This window comes from Otolemur garnettii, unplaced genomic scaffold (assembly GCF_000181295.1).
Source record: "Otolemur garnettii isolate 467f Iridium unplaced genomic scaffold, OtoGar3 scaffold00122, whole genome shotgun sequence".
Taxonomy (NCBI): Eukaryota; Metazoa; Chordata; class Mammalia; order Primates; family Galagidae; genus Otolemur; species Otolemur garnettii.
In genome coordinates, this window is record NW_003852517.1 from 5,473,216 (window position 1) to 5,489,899 (window position 16,684).

At 37.0% G+C, this 16,684-nt stretch overlaps 1 protein-coding gene across 1 annotated transcript in view; it reads right to left on the bottom strand.

Annotated features, from left to right (window-relative positions):
• Positions 1–16,684, bottom strand: part of LSAMP (limbic system-associated membrane protein) — a 637,087-nt gene that overhangs the window by 283,621 nt on the left and 336,782 nt on the right. The window contains exon 2 of the mRNA XM_003797713.2: positions 4,966–5,198. Within this exon, the coding sequence (XP_003797761.1) occupies positions 4,966–5,198 (233 nt within the window). The remainder of the gene's footprint in view (positions 1–4,965; positions 5,199–16,684) is intronic.

The following is a 16,684-nucleotide window of genomic DNA, read 5'->3' on the forward strand; positions in this document are numbered from 1 at the left end:
GTGTATCTTAATCAGGAAAAAGAAGGTTAATCTATCCCTATTTGCTGATGAGATGTTCCTCTATCTCAAAAACCCTGAAAACTCCTAGAATTGATAAATAAATTCAGCAAAGTCTCAGATTACAATGTGCACAAATAAGCAGAATTTCTATGTACTAATAAAAGTCAAGCTGAGCATCAAATTGAGGACTCAGTGCCATTTACAATAGCTATGAGGAAAATAAAGTACTTAGGAATATATTTAACAAAGGAAGTGAAAGATCTCTTCAAGGATAACTATAAAACAGTGATGAAAGAAATCATAAATGACACCAACAAATGGAAAAAAATCCAATGCTCATGGATTTGTAATATCAACACCTTTAAAATGTCTATTCTGCCTAAAGCAATGTATGGTTTCCACACAATTTCCACCTAAATACCAATGTCTTACTTTACAGATCTAGAAAAAAAAATCCTAAACTTCATTTGGAACCAAAAAGGATCCCATATAGCCAAAGCCATTTTAAGCAAAAACAAGTCTGAAGGCATCACATTATCTGACTTCAAATTATACCATAAATCTATAGTAACCAAACAACATAGTACGGGTATAAAAGTAGAAACAAAGACCAATGGAACAGAATAGAGAACCTAGAAATAAAACCATATAGCTATGACCATGTGAACTTTGACAAAAACATATGATTTTTGATAAGATTATTTCATATGTTTGTTGGCCACTTATATTCTTTTGAAATATTCTGTCCATGTTTTTTGCCCACATTTTGATGGGGCTTTTCTTGTTTTTTTGAGTTCTTTGTAGATTATGTAAATTAGTTCTTTGCATGTATACTTTATAAGTCTTTGATAACTTCAGCCTTAGAATATAATTCGAAGTCTTAATATATGATGCCTTCAGATTTTTTCTTTGTGCTTAAAGTTGATATGGTTATTTTAACTAAGGAAAGGATACCCTATTCGATAAATGTTGTTTAGAAAATTGGATAGCTATATGCCAAAGAATGAAACCACACTCATATGTCTTACCATAAATAAAAATTAATTCAAGATGGATTAAAGACTTAAATCTTGGCCAGTCACAGTGGCTCATGTCTGTAATCCTAGCACTTTGAGGGTAGGTCCAAATAGGAGGATCACTGGAACTCAGGGGTTCAAGAACAATCTGAGGTAGAACAAAACTCTATCTGTACTAAAAATAGGAAAAAATAGCCAGGTGTGGTGGCATGTGCCTATAGCTCCTTGGGAGGCTGACATGGGAGGATCACTTATGCCTAGGAGTTTGAGGTTGCTGTGAGCTAGGCTGACACCATGGCACTCTTATCTGGCAAGACAGTGAGACTCTGTCTCAAAAAAATAAATAAATAAAAGAGAGAAGACAAAAGAAAGAAAGAAAAAAGACTTAACTGTAAATCATGAAATTATATAATTTCTATAATAATGTGGGAAAAAATCTTCTAGACACAGGTGTAGGCAAATAATTTATGACTCAGACTTCCATGACAAATACAGCAACAAAAAAAATAAATGAATGAATCATAATTAAATTAAAAAGATTATGTACAGCAAAATAAATTGTTAATACAGTAAACAGGAAATCTATAGAAAGGGGAAAAATATTCATAGTGCATATATAGAAAAGATTAATTTACAGAATCTACAAATAACTCAACAAAACATCAAGAAAAAGACAGACCCATCAAAGTGGGCAAAAACACATGGACAGAATATTTCAAAAGAAAATACACAAATGGCAAACAAACATAAAAATGCTCAAGGTCACTAGAGAAATGCAAATTGAAGTTCAAATGAGATAGTACTTTACCCCTGTCAGAATGGCCATTATTAAAAAATCAAACAATAGGTGCTGGCATGGATGCAGAGAGAAAGGAACATTTATACACTTTCGGGTGGGACTGTGAATTGGTATAGCCTCTATGGAAAACAATAGGGAGATTCCTCAAAGAACTAAAAGTAGACCTATGATTCAATCCAGCAATCTAACTACTGGGTATCTAAAAAAAAAAAGGAAATGAAATTATTTTATCAAAAAGACACATTCACTGAAATGTGTACAATTCACAAGTATAAAGACATGGAATGAACCTAAGGGCCCAACAATCCATGAATGGATAAAGAAACTGTGTGTGTGTGTGTATGTGTGTGTGTGTGTGTGTGTGTGTATTGGTGAGTAGTACTCTATTCCAGCTATGAAAAGGAATGGAGCACTGTTGTTCACAGCAACATGGCTGGAACTGGAGAGCATTACCCTAAGTGAAGTATCTCAGGAATGAGAAAACAAAGACCACACGTTCTCACGAATAAGTGGGAGCTAAATAATGAGTGCACATAGGGAAAAACAGATGTAAAAGATATTGGGAAAGAAGAATGAAGAAGGAGTGGAAGATAAGAACTTTCTTATTGGGTACAATGAATACTGCCTGGGAGGTAGCTATACTGAAAGCCCCAACTTTAGCATGATGAAATGTATCTATGTAACAAAAATTTTTGTGCCCTCTTAATATTATGACATTTAAACACAACCGAAGTAGAAAAATCATGAGATAATCTCAATAACTGGTCATTAGATGAATTCTAATTGTTTTGTTTTGTTTTGTTTTTGAGACAGTGTCTCACTTTGCCTCCATGGGTAGAATGTCATGGCATCATAGCTCAGAGCAACCTCAACTTGAGCTCAAGGGATCCTCTTGCCTCAGCCTTCCAAGTGGTTGGGACTACAACAGACTGTCACAACGCCTGGCTAATTTTTCTATTTTTAGTAGAGACAGGGCCTCCATCTTGTTTAGGCTGGTCTTGAACTCCTGAGCTCAGGCAATCCACCTGCATTAGCCTCTCAGAGTGCTAGGATATGGGCATCAGCTATCACACCTGGCCAATAAAACACATTCTTCTTAGTAAAGTATCACAAGAATGGAAAAGCAATTATCCAGTGTATTTAATACTAATATGAAGCCAGAGACAATCTACTAAATGCCCTTATAAGAGAAAATCTCCATTCAATTCAAGTTGGGGAGAGGGAGAGGGGAAATGAGGGAGGAGTAAAAGGGAAGGGGAGAGGAATTGATGTGCTCCCACTTAATGGGTGCAAGGTAAGGGTACATGGCACACCTCTTGGGTATGGGGCACACCTACAAGAGGGACTCCACCTAACAAATAGAAACATTGTAACCTAGTTTGTACCCTCACATTAACCTGAAATTTAAAAAAAATAAGGAAGAATGGAAAAGAAAAATAAAAGTTTGAAATAAAAAAAAAAAAACTGTTCTAAAGAGTCCTAAGTAAATTAGTTCTCTTTCCCCCTCTCTCACTGACTTAGGTAGAAACTCTTCTTTCATTTTGATGTGTATGTGTGTGAATGCAGGTGTACTTGTATTTGTTCTGAGGAAGCTGGTAAATTAACTCATTGACATATTTCCATACTTCTGCTTACAGGTCTAAATGGGTTGCCTGAGATCTAAAGCTTGGTATTTCCCTTGTTATAAAGCTCACGTAGTAGCTACTAAACCACAGGGAATGTATTCTATGCTTTGACTATGGCTGAAGTTTGCAAGCCAGTAGACATGTCTTTTATAAGCAATAAAATGAAGCTGTCATCCATTCCAAATGGACCAAGATAGGGGTCACATGACTAAAGCACCCCTGCGCCAGGCAGTCTCTGATGTATTTTATTCCAGTTTCAACCTATTAATCAGAGGAGTTGGGAGAGCAATAATTTAAATGCTGCAATAATCAATTCCATAACACATTAATAGAAGCTACAGTCAAACTTTGCCACACCACTGACTGCACTGGAATCTTGACAGGAGACCTGGGGCCATGCCTAATTTGCATTAAATTTACATAAAATTGTAAATCAAGAATACGTGAACACAGCTCTAATATTTGTTAGTGCTTAGATCTTTGCCGAAAGATAGATTGAAACTGCTGGTGTTGTACACTTCCTGGGTGAAAGATGCACCTATAACTCTGACTTTAACCTTAAAAAAGTGAACTGTGAAATCAAATCGTACGTACTCCATAATAATGTGGAATTTAAAAAAAATTGATGTATTAAACAAACACATAAAATTCATCACAAAATACATGTGCCTTTAAAATTCCTTTGATTGAAAAGATTAGCAAAAGAAAAAACAGAGAAAGAAAAAAAAAGGAACTGCTGGTGGTTGAATTTAGCTTGCAATAAAATTGTGCAGCTGATCGATCAGCTTTGTCAACCTTCTGCAGTCATGGGGAAGTAAACCCACGAGAACTAGAGTCTCGTGGTATGTGTGTGCCATTTAGGGTCTCCATCCTGTAAAGCCATGATTCAGATGTGCCACTGGTAACCTCAGTCTAGAAGTAAATTTACCTCCAATGACTGCAGAACTTGTCACTGGATTTGCTTACAAGTAACTTGTCATTAAGTGTCCAGAAAGCTGGAAAACTAAGAGGAAAAATATAAAGCCCTCTGAGAAGTTTTATTTTTCTAAAAGACTTTTGCTATCACAAATCAGATGTCTAGTGATAAAACAGATAATTAGTGACAATTGTCAGGATAAAGACAGATAAAACCAAACTTTCATAAATTCCGCAAAGCATCCCATACCTCCTTGGGTAAGAAAATGGACTTTACCTGGTTCTAAGCATTCTGTGTGTTCTCCTGTTCCTTTTTTTACCTTGTTCTAAGAGCTGTGGCTTTTGCTATGTGTTTTCACACTCAGGGCTCAGAGAAAACACTTTCACCATGGTCCTGGCTCATAGTGACAAGGTGATACTCTTTATTCTCCTGAGTCTGCACCTTTTAAGTCTTATCTTTTTCTGAAGAAAATACATACTTAATTGCAATAATATATTTGAAAGATGTTCTTTTTTTTCCAGAAAAGATTTCACAAATATTTTGCCCATCATGATTAGTCTCTGCCTCCCACCTCTTCCTTACCACCCATCTATTGTGGCATTTTCTTACCTTGCACAATCAAGTAAACTTGGGAGGTCTTGGGCTCATGCTGTGTCTGAACTGAGCACGTGTAGGAACCTTCATCATAAACATCCACCTTCTGGATTCGGAGGCTATATTCCAGGGAATGACGTTTCTCCAGCTCAACCCGGGGGTCCAGAGACCACTTGTCATGCCCAGCGAAAATGATGCCAGAACGGTTCAACCAGGCCACCTTCGAGTTCTTGTCTTCTACCACACACCTGCCAGAGCAGAACAACAGTGTGAGTTCCTTACCCGTAACTGCTTCCGCTTGCCTTCTCTGCAGGACCAGACTCAACAAGACCAATAGAAAATAATAATTTCTAATGATATGCAGAGAGAATCATCACCATGCTATTTCTTGGAGTCCTAAATATTATCACTATTTCCTTTAAGATCTAATTAACATCCAATGGATGAATATCATTGTATTAAACTTAATTCAACAATAACAATCTGAGTGTGAGTATGAAGACAAGTTAAACTAGTATTGATTTTACCCCAGATTATCTTTTTGTTGTATAAGAAAAGGCCAATGACAGAGAACTCCATCTGTTTAAGTCATTTTGAGAATATACAGTTGATATTGTGGCACTTTTATTCCATCTTGGACTGTTTATTCTAAGTATTTCCTCTAAGTCTTGTGTGATCCTAGATTCAGGTTGTGCTCCATTGCTATGAGAATTAGACTAATTTGCGTTTGCTCTTTTTTTTTTCAGATTTTATTTTTTTAATTTATTTTTTATTTTTTAGAAAATTTATTTCAAGTTAATGTGCGGGTACAAGCAACAAGGTCAACATATTTGATTTTTTTAGGTAGAATCCCTCTTGCAGTTATGTCCCCCACACAAAAGGGGTGCCAAACACCCCCAACCTGTACCCATTCAATAAGAGCACCCCTATCCTTTTCCCTTCCCCCTCTCTCATTATCCCTTCCCCTAGCTTGATTGGAAATGAGTTTTTCACCTATGTAGGTGAAACCCATCAGAAACAGACAAAAACCCATGTAGCCAAGGTAATTCTTAGTATTAAAAACAAAGCCGGGGTCAGCACTCTACCAGACTTTAGGCTATATTACAAGTCGATAGTGATCAAAACAGCATGGAATTGGCACAAGAATAGAGAGATAAACATTTGAAACCGAATAGAAAGCCCTGAGATGAAACTAACATCTTACAGCCACCTGACATTTGATAAAACAAACGAGAGCACACACTGGGGGAAAGATTCTCATGCATCTGCTCTTTATGAGTTTGGGAAGCCCACTTGTAGAAGTGAAAACTGCGTAAGCAGGGCCAAGAGAGAGTGGACAGGAAATGAAAGCAAATGTCATGTGGCCTGGGTCTGGTTCCAGCTGCTAAAGGTTGCTTGGGGGCAAGGTAGGTGGCTACGAGCATTTCTGGTCCCACTGAAAGACTGCAACCTTTTATGGAAGGTAAAGAACCTTATTTACTAGTTTATATTCCAAGGAAGGTAAAAGAAAATGACTACTTTTTTTACAAACCTAAAAAGGATCTCTTTCTGAAACATGAAAAAGAAAAAAGAGGCAAAGAAACATGAATTATTGGAGAAGAGAGAAATACTTCCTGGGGGGTATGGTTTTCTTCTTTAATTTCAGGAAGAATCATCTGGCTATAGAAAAATCAAGCCAAAATAAAGCAACACAATTAATTTCTCTCTGTGTCCCTTTGGCGAGACTTCCGTCTACCACATAGGGAGACTGTCCCATACTCTGCTTGAAGCTGCAGGCTCAATTGCTCAAAACTCCAGGGTACGAGGGAAGGACAGAAAGAGCTAGGAACATGGCAACAGAGCCACTGAAACAACATGTGCCCCTGTATTCCACAAGCCACATCAAATCCAAGTTTTCTCTGAGGGTTAAACAACTAGGCATAGCTATTCCACACTTACGCGTAGAGAAAGTGAACACATAGGCACGGGCTGTCCACAGAGAGATACAGAGGCTAACTCATATCTCTCATAAGATAAAAGCTGTCTTTGTAAATACCTGTCTATCATACAAAGACCTCCTTATCCCATTATTCTTAGGTGAACTGGATATTTTATTTAGGGTGGGAACCTGACTTAATCAGTTGGGTTCCAGGATTCCCAGGTTTGACATTTCTTCTTTACCTGTTTGTTTCATAACTCGATTACGATATCACTTGGTACCCCCAAGTCCCAGTATGTGTTTCTCTGCTGTGCAGATATTATTGGGAATAATGGAACAAGTTTGATAATGCTCTATGGGGAGCTCCTCTATGGGGAGCGCAAAGCTAACTTCCTAGGTGCTTGCTGCTTCCTTCCACACTTGATTTTATGATACCTTTCCTCTTATGTGCTTCTCCGACATCATTTCTCTGTCCTTGATTGGATTCACAGAACATCTCAATTTAGAATCATTGATGAATTAATTAACAGCCTGTTTGTTATCTTATTCCAGATCATTAATGAAATTACTAAATGCAGATTTATGATGTTTTCTATTCTACTGAGAATAGAAATGTACTTATATTTACATATTCTAAAACTTCTATCACATTCCCGTTCACATTTTTCTTACCTGCACAGCTTAGCACAACAATGACTTTATTTCCTAGATCTCAGAGATTTATTCTCAAGTATTTTAGCCTAGAATGTGGGTCTAACCTGTCTTTTTTGAAAAACAAACAAACAAACACTATGTAACATAGTTCACATAAATATGGCCCATAAATCAAATAAAGAAAGAGGGTGTGCTTTATTTATTTAGATACTACTCAAACTACTCTGAGATAATAATTGGCATTTGGTTAATATTTATCTTGCAAATTAATGGGACCACACATGCGGTTACCAATAACCACATCCACATGTGGTTACCAATATCCACATCCACATCCCAAGTCCTAAAGCATTTCCACAAATAAATCATGAAAATTTTCTTAACAATGTAGAGTAGAGTTTCCAAGTCAGGTCTTCAGGTTTTTTTTATTTTATTTTTTTGACATTTCAGCAATTTTTAAATTGCTACAATTCTAAAGTTAAAAATCACACAGATCGTTATTCCAAATTATTCTCTGAGAGCATTCAGCATTATCTTACCTAAAGAAGTAATTGACTATTTCAGCAAAATTGCCAGACCCACAAAGGTGCCTCAGCTGAAACAATACATTTTGCAAAAGTTTTGTTATGACAAGCTACATAACATCTTATTTTTACTTTGGATTTTATCCGTATTTATTTTTTACTTATTAACAAGCAAAGGTACGTTAGAATGCACACACATTTTTTGTTGACTCAGATGGTCAGCCAAAGGACCAGAACATAATACAGTAGTGGTTTCAAAAGGAAGTCACCTCTTCAGATCTTCCTCAGTACCTTTTAATGTAGTCAGTATTTTCAAAGTAAATGTATCGACCCTATAAATGAAAAAAGAATCCTTCTATCTCATGGATAGAAACTTTCCTAACGAAAAATGAGATAAGGAATAATGCAAATTAGGAACGAATTTATTTATTTATTTTTTAGAATATGCAAGTATATGTTTATTTTATACTAGAGAGAGGGAAGAGAGTAGGAAAAGAGATGAGAGCAGTGAGTCTAATTTATTTATTTATTTTTGTTTTTAAATTTTCTTTTTTCTTTTTATTTTCTTTTTTGAGACAGGGCCTTACTTTGTCACCCTCAGTAGAATGTCATGGCCTCATAGCTCACAGTAACCTTGAACTCTTGGACCCAAGTTATCCTCTCTTAACTCAGTTTTTCATTTTTTTTTTTTTTTTTTTAGTAGGAATGGGGACTTACTCTTGCTCAGGCTGGTCTCGAACTCATGAGCTCAAGCAATTCACCTGTCTCAGCCTCTCAGAGTACTAAGATTATAGGCATGAGACACTGTGCCTGGCCTGAGTCTAATTTATTTTTTAGTATTAACATTTTAATTTAAGGTGGCAACTATTGTTAACAATAAGAAGTACAGATTTAAAAAAAGAAGAATCCAAAGTAATTCTCTTGATTTATAGATCTTTATTATTTACGTTTATGAAGTGAAAATAACCAGTCACACAGGCAGTCGTAGACCACCTGGCTATATGGAAACAGGAAATACTAATATAACTGCAGACCCAGGTTCATGGTATTCAGAGACTCATTGATAATCATTGTGAACTTGCATCTAGGAGGTAAGTTGTCTACCTGTGCATTAGGCAGGGCTGTGGAATTCTCATGTGGAGGACATGAGAATTCATGGGCTATAGCATCCTTATATGATAATAGGGAATTATCACCCACTTAGAATGATGCTTCAGAGCTGGACAATTTAGTTCTAAATTGTATACCTAGTGGCTTTATCTCCAAAATCAATCCTGGCTAAAGCAAGTATGAAGATACATATTTTAAAAATCCATTGGTGATGTACTGTTTGAGTTAATAAAATGTTGCCTTATGGAGCATATGATGTTACAAATAATTCCCAGGTTTAGAAGGACTAGACCCTAAAGAGAGTGGGTGTCAGTGCCACGAGGAAAGGGTCCTTCCATTTCAGGTGGAAAATCTGGCAGGCAGCGAAAACCATGGGGGTATGATACAAAGTGCTCCCTCTCCAAGCAATCTTCTCTTATCACTGTCCCATCCTCTTATGACCTTTTTAAGACCTCCTTCTTATGACCTCATCATACTCCACATTGCACTAGAGTTATTTACACTCATCTTTTCTCATAAGCTTATTAAAGACAGTGACCTTCTTGTAATTTACCTATGGAGCCCTCACTGAGCCTAGAAGCATAAACAACATTTACACAGTGGATACTCATTCAGATATGGAATTAAAAAAACTTGGTTTAATTTAACAAACCGATATTCTGTCAATTATCAAATATTTTTTGATTATCTAATGGGAACAGAACAGAGAATTACTAACGTGGTATTAAAGTGAAAGTGAAGGAGAGCAAAAATGTGCTGCTTGTTTCTACTATAAAGAAAGATTGTCTCTGGGAATAATCTATATTGTATGAGAAAAACTATAAAAAAGTTTAAAGTGCAAAATAAATGTTTAGGAGTCTATTCACTATAACTATGAATCCTCAGATATCAGGTGGGTTACCTACCCTAACCATAAACCTATGATTTTTTAAATCAGCTTGAAAAAAAATAACAGGAAAGGCGAACAATCATATTTCTATCTTCCCTATTCAGTATATTTGATCCCATAAAACTGTCACAAAAAAATCAATGTACCTATAAAAATCTCAAGCATGGGTTCTTTGTGAACACTTTATACCAAGTATATTATGCACACTTATACAAACAGGTACATTGACAATTCCACTCACATTCCACAAGGCTGGGGATTATGCTTCTAAAATGATAAATATAATTGGAGGTAGAAAAGAAATGCTAAATTCAGTTTATGCCAATAGATTACTTAATAGCATATTTACAGACAAGATATCCATGGTATAAGTATACATATCTATCAGATATTAAGTCTGTTCAATTGCTTCTGGACATATCTCTTCATATTTAACAAGCATTACTGGCTGCTAAAAGCATACCCACTTAGCATTCAAATTTATCCAGACTTAGCTTATATAAATTTCCTCGATTTCTCAAGAGTATAATCTGGTATTTACTCACTGATAACAAATAAATACATTTTGCATAATCTCTCACCAGTTAGCTATACTCATACTTTTTACATTTCTGGGTTTAGGTGCCGTGTGATTAGATGGGTTCACATTTAGTTAAATGTATTTGTTTCTCTAATGGGGGTAATTTGTGTCCTCAGATGACACTGGCAATGTCTAGAAACAGTTTTTTGGTTGTCACAACTGGGGGAGTGGGTGGGTACCGGTATCCAGTGGGCCGAGGCCAGGGTGCCATCAATATCTTACAAAGCACAGGACACATCCCATAACAAAGACATTATCCCATTCAAAACATCCATAGGGCCAAGTCTGAAAAACCCTGAGTTAGACCTCTGTCTCTTGGTTTAAATACTCAGAAGCATAGGGCATACATTTATCACAATGACATTTTTTTCATAAGCATATGCCTCTTAAACTACAGGCACTCAGTTGTTGCAAGCAACATCTCTGAACTGTATGTAGTCAAGTTTAGGACAAAGGCACTGGTGATGCTGTGGTTGTAAGGTAGTAGCTACCGAAACATGTCCCTTTTGTGGTCTTATTTTAGTATCATAATTATACAGTGGTATAGTTTTTTACATGGTTGACAATGAATGAGAAAGCTATAATTTGGTTGGTTCCTAATTTAATACTGGAGAAAATATTTAAGCATTAGTGTTTGGGGTCAGGGTCTGTGGCTCAGTGAGTAGGGTGCCAGCACCATATACTGAGGGTGGTGGATTCGACCCCCCCCGCCCCAGTCAAACTGCAACAAGAAAATAGCCAGCGTCGTGGTGAGCACCTACAGTCCCAGCTACTTGGGTGGCTGAGGTAAGAGAATCGGCTAAGCCCAAGAGCTGGAGGTTGCTGTGAATGCCACAGCACTCTACTGAGGGTGACAAAGTAAGACTCTGTCTCTGGAGAAAAAAAAAGAGAGAGAGAGAGAGAGAGAAACAACAAAAAAATTAGTGTTTGGTTTGCTTTCTCTTTATAGAAATGGGTCAGTAACACCCAAAACAGGGAAGGGAGAATTAAATTGGTGGGGGAAATTTGATTTTTAAGAAAATTATTCACCTTTATTCATAGAACACCTTTTTTCATTAACTTTATTATTTTTTTGCTGCAAATCTCTTTTGTAAGATGTGGGAAGATTTAAGATGTGCACGGAAAGGATGTCTTCAAGAAAGTTTTGTTGATGCTGTTTGCTTTGTATCTCTAGTCCCACAAATAAAATCCTTAGTGAATCAGCAAAACTACCATAGAATCATTTCCCTCTAGAAGGAAAGATAATTGGTCTGGGAAGTGATGCTATATATTCCCAACATTAAAATGTAGAATCAGAAAAACAGTTCTAAACAGAAAATGGGATAAAGTATAAAAATATTCCAGATTCTCCTGAGTCAGAAGTCCTCAGTCTGATTTTATAACATTATTTTAAGTATAATGAATTCCAAGAACTATGCAAACACATCAAAAAAAAAATAAATACCAAATTAGTTAACAACCAAATTTAAAGAATTTCAAATTATCAATCATTTTGGATCAACTCTGCTTCATTACCATATTCCAAGATTAGACTCAGTTAGAAATAAAAAAAGCAGCGTGGGGATTCACTGCTGACACTCAGGAGCCCTTTTAGCCTTTGCTGCAACAAGAAGCTTCATTCCTTCCCGGTTTCCCTGCCCCCAGCTCTACCGTTCTTTGCAGATCTGACTTCTGGCTTGGCCTGGTGCCTGCTCTCCTAACCTCATTCTGCACTGTGGTGCATGTCTGTTCTCCTCATCTTGCTTATCTAGACAGTTTGCTTTTCTAGATTTGTACCAGATTTTAATCCAGTTAACACCATGACAGCATCAGCATAGTAAATTCATCTCTCCTCACTCTCACTCCTTTGCACACATCCATGGGCAAATGCCTGCCTGTACACACACACGGAAGGAGTGACAGACGTTCAGGGGACAACGAGGACAGATGCAGCACACCCATGGGAACCAGATCCATGTAAATACATTACTGGTCACAATGATTCAGAAATCTGTGTACTGATGATGGAGTGTTAGGGTAAAAAACACTGTTTAGTTCCTGAAGATATTGATTTCAGTTCTGGCCTTCAGTCTAATATTGGGACACTGTTAAGTGATTTAGCTTTGTTGTATCTTGGTTTCTTCATAAGAAAGAGGAAGCTAATAATACCTGTCCCAAACACTTAAAAAATTCTCTCAGTGCAGTTCTATAAATCAGATGAGATGATGTACATGGAAACATTTCATGAGATGTAAAGCAATATATGTTCTTATATTCATAGTTTCTTATGGGAGAGAATGGTAGCTGGGAAGGAAATAGCCACACATGAGAGATTACTAAAGGAAAGGAACTAATTTCTCTAAGTCACATTCAAAAAGTTTATTTCTCTATTTTTTATAGTATAATGGCACCCCCTAGATGTATACTATTACCCAGACTCTTTGCTCAAGCATGCATTTCTCTAAATTCTCGATTTGCATTAGCTATTCATATGTGCTATCCTGCCAAAGCACCCTTTCTGTGATTGCATTACCACTTAGAAGAATAATTCATTACCTGAAAGTGCAAAAATGTTCATCATAATGGTAAATGGTAAAGCTAGGATAGACTCTTCCATTCCTGGGGTGATAGAAAGATCCCACTTTTTGTCTTTTATTATCACAAGGGAACACCTTGTCCAGCCATACACGCACTGTTAACTATGCATACACAGAGAGATGACATATACATTGTTATGTTTGATAATCGTCTTCTTGAAGAATAAGGACACTTGCACATCCTGCAGATGGCAGCAGCGAAGGGAAGGGCAAGGGAAAGCAGGAGGACCTTGAAGCACCTAGTGCTTCAACATGCTGTATTCCAGGGCAGTTGGGGTTCCTCTTGTTGTTCTATCAACAGTGTAACCTTGAAATTCATAGAGAAATAAATGAACAAAAAGGGAGGAAATTCTTAAAAAAAAAAAGATAAAAATTGAGAACAAGAACTAATATTTATCCTAGTCATGGCTGGAGTTAGGATCAGTCCCAGGAACATATGTCGTTGGAAAGAATTCTTCTAAGATCTTCTCAAGAGTCTGGATCATGGTAGAAAATAAATCATTATCTTCTCAATCACACCATAACTCAAGATTCTTCACTGTGTTGTCAGTGGTGAAGTGGAAAAGTTATGGATTCAGTAATGTCGTATCTTTATGCAAGTTACTCAGCAGAGAAACACAGCCAGGTAAGGGTGGTTATGAGTTTTGGCTAAGGTTAGCCAATCTCCTGCCTAAATTCCAGCTTCTTTCTACCTTTGCTCAATGCTTATTTTTTCTGTATATCTTCATCTATAAAATTAAAATGATAATGTCTATATCTCATTGGGCAGCAGTAATGTTTAAGTCAGTTTTTTTATTTTTTCATCAAATCATAGCTGTGTACAATAATGCAATCATGGGGTACAATGTGCTGGTTTTGTGTACAATTTGAAATACTTTCATCAAACTGGTTAACATTGCCTTCACTGCATTTTCACAGATATTGTGTCAAGACATTTATATTCTACACTCAGTAGATTTAATATGTACTCTTATAACCACACTTTCATATGAAAGCTATAACCCTCACCCAATTGGTGAGACCATGGGTGTGGTCCCACCAATTACACTCCCTCCACCCATCTTCCTTCCTCCCTTCTCCTCTCCTCTTTCCCCTTCATCTTGGGCTGTAGTTGGGTTATAGCTTTCATATAGAAGTGTGGGTACTGTGTTGACCAGTTGATGGAAGTATTTCAGATTGCATGTGAAAACCCCACACTGTACCCTAGAAGTGCATTAATGTACATAGTTACCGTTCAATAAAAAAAAAAAAAAAAAAAAAAAAAAAAAAAAAAAAATGTGGGTACTTATATATTGGTTTCACAGTAGGGCTGAGTACATTGAATACTTTATCCTCCATTCTTTTTTTTGTTTGTTTTTAGAGACAGTCGCACTTTGTCACCCTTGGTAGAGTACCGTGGTGCCACAGCTCACAACAACCTCCAGCTCTTGGGCTTAGGTGATTCTCTTGCCTCAGCCTCCCAAGTAGCTACAGGTGCCCACCACAACACCTGGCTATTTTTTTTTTCTGTTGCAGTTTGGCTGGGGCTGGGTTGGAACCCACCATCCTCAGTATATGGGGCTGGCGCCCTACTCATTAAGCCACAGGTGCCGCCCTTCTTCCTCCATTCTTGAGATACTTTGCTAAGAAGAATATGTTCTAGCCCCATCCATGTAAACATAAAAGAGGTAAAGTCTCCATCTTTTTTAAGGCTGCATACTATTCCATGGTGTACATATACCACAATTTATTAATCCATTCATGGTTCAGTGGGCACTTGGGCTTCTTCCATGACTTAGCAATTAGGAATTGGGCTGCAATAAACATTCTGGTGCAAATATCTTTGTTGTAATGTGATTTTTGGTCTTCTGGATATATACCTAGTAGAATTGCAGGATAGAATAGCAGGTCTATGTTTAGATCCCTAAGTGATCTCCAAACTTCTTTCTAAAAGGAACGTATTAGTTTGTATTCTCACCAGCAATGCAGAAGTGTTCCCTTTTCTCCACTACCATGCCAACATCTATGGTTTTGGGATTTTGTGATGTGGGCTGCTCTTACTGGAGTTAGATGATATCTCAAAGTGGTTTTGATTTGCATGTCTCTGATGATTAAGGAAACACTTAAAGAAATCGGCCTGGGAGAATATTTTATGAGGAGGACCCCCCCCACCCCGGGCAATTGAAGCAAAACCAAAAATACAATACTGGGATCTGATCAAACTAAAAAGCTTCTGCATAGCGTGAACACAGTACGTAAAGCAAGCAGAGAGCCCTCAGAATGGGAGAAGATATTTGCAGGTTATGTCTCTGACAAAGGTTTAATAACCAGAATCCACACAGAACGCAAATGTATTAACAAGAAAAGAATGAGTGATCCCATCTCAGAGTCGGCAAGGGACTTGAATAAGTGAGTTTTTTTAAACATATACATACTGTCTGGACCTAACGTCTAATATTTTGAAAAGTTTTTTTTTTTTTTTTTTTTTTTAAGCAGAGTTCTGCACTGTAGGAAGAGTATCTATGTTTTTCTTCTTCAACTCAGGAATAATAACTACCTTCTCAGATAGTTTTGATTAAATGGGCTAATGTTTTTAGTGTACCCTGTGAGTTTTGGAAGAACCTAATACATAGGTCCATAATTATGGTCCCTGTGAGCTTTAGAAGAACCTAATACATAGGTCCATAGATCCATAATTCCAATCTTGAACATTCATTCTGTAGAAAACGTACTATTGGGCTAAATTCAGCAAACCCCAGATATTATGGTTTAATCTAATCCTTGCTTATTAATAGGAATCTCCAAGGAAACCCTCTTTTAAGGGCCTGGGTTCTCTTGCATCTGATACCATCTTGGTCCTCTGTGGTTAGCAATTTCTTCCAGCCTATAGAATTTAAATTGAAAGCACAATGCTGTAGCATGCTTATAGTCCAATGGTGTAGACTGAGGCTCTAGTGCTATCTCTGGAATATTAAAGGATATTAATATTCAAGGAATATTAATTAAAGGATTTTCAGAATACTTGTGAATAGACAGCTCAGGTCTTAATTGTCTCATCCCTTTCAATCAGATCCAATTAGTTCCTGATAAGGAAGAGCCCACTCATGTCTCTCTCTCTAGGATTGCTGGAACAGAGGACAATTGGCCCATATTGTGCTTTGTGAGTTCTTGAGATCTGCTAGAAGCAATGAGGTTGCTTCTGGATAGGACGAGGCATTGTGGACCCCCAGGTGATAAGGACAAGGCCTCATCCATCTCCTGAGTCAGTAGCAATTATACACTAACTGGAGTAGTAAGACTCCCCAACATTGTCTTTTCCTTTGAGCAACAGATTGTCCTCTGTTTCTCCCCATACAGTTGAGGGAAGACAAGAAACTACTTTAAATTTTGCTTTTGTTTTGATCCTCCCTATGAGTCTTTGTTCTCTCTGAAAAATCCTTCTCATTTAGAAGGAGAAAAAACTGTCTTTAGCTCTACCTTTGAAAGACTAAATTTAGTCTTGGA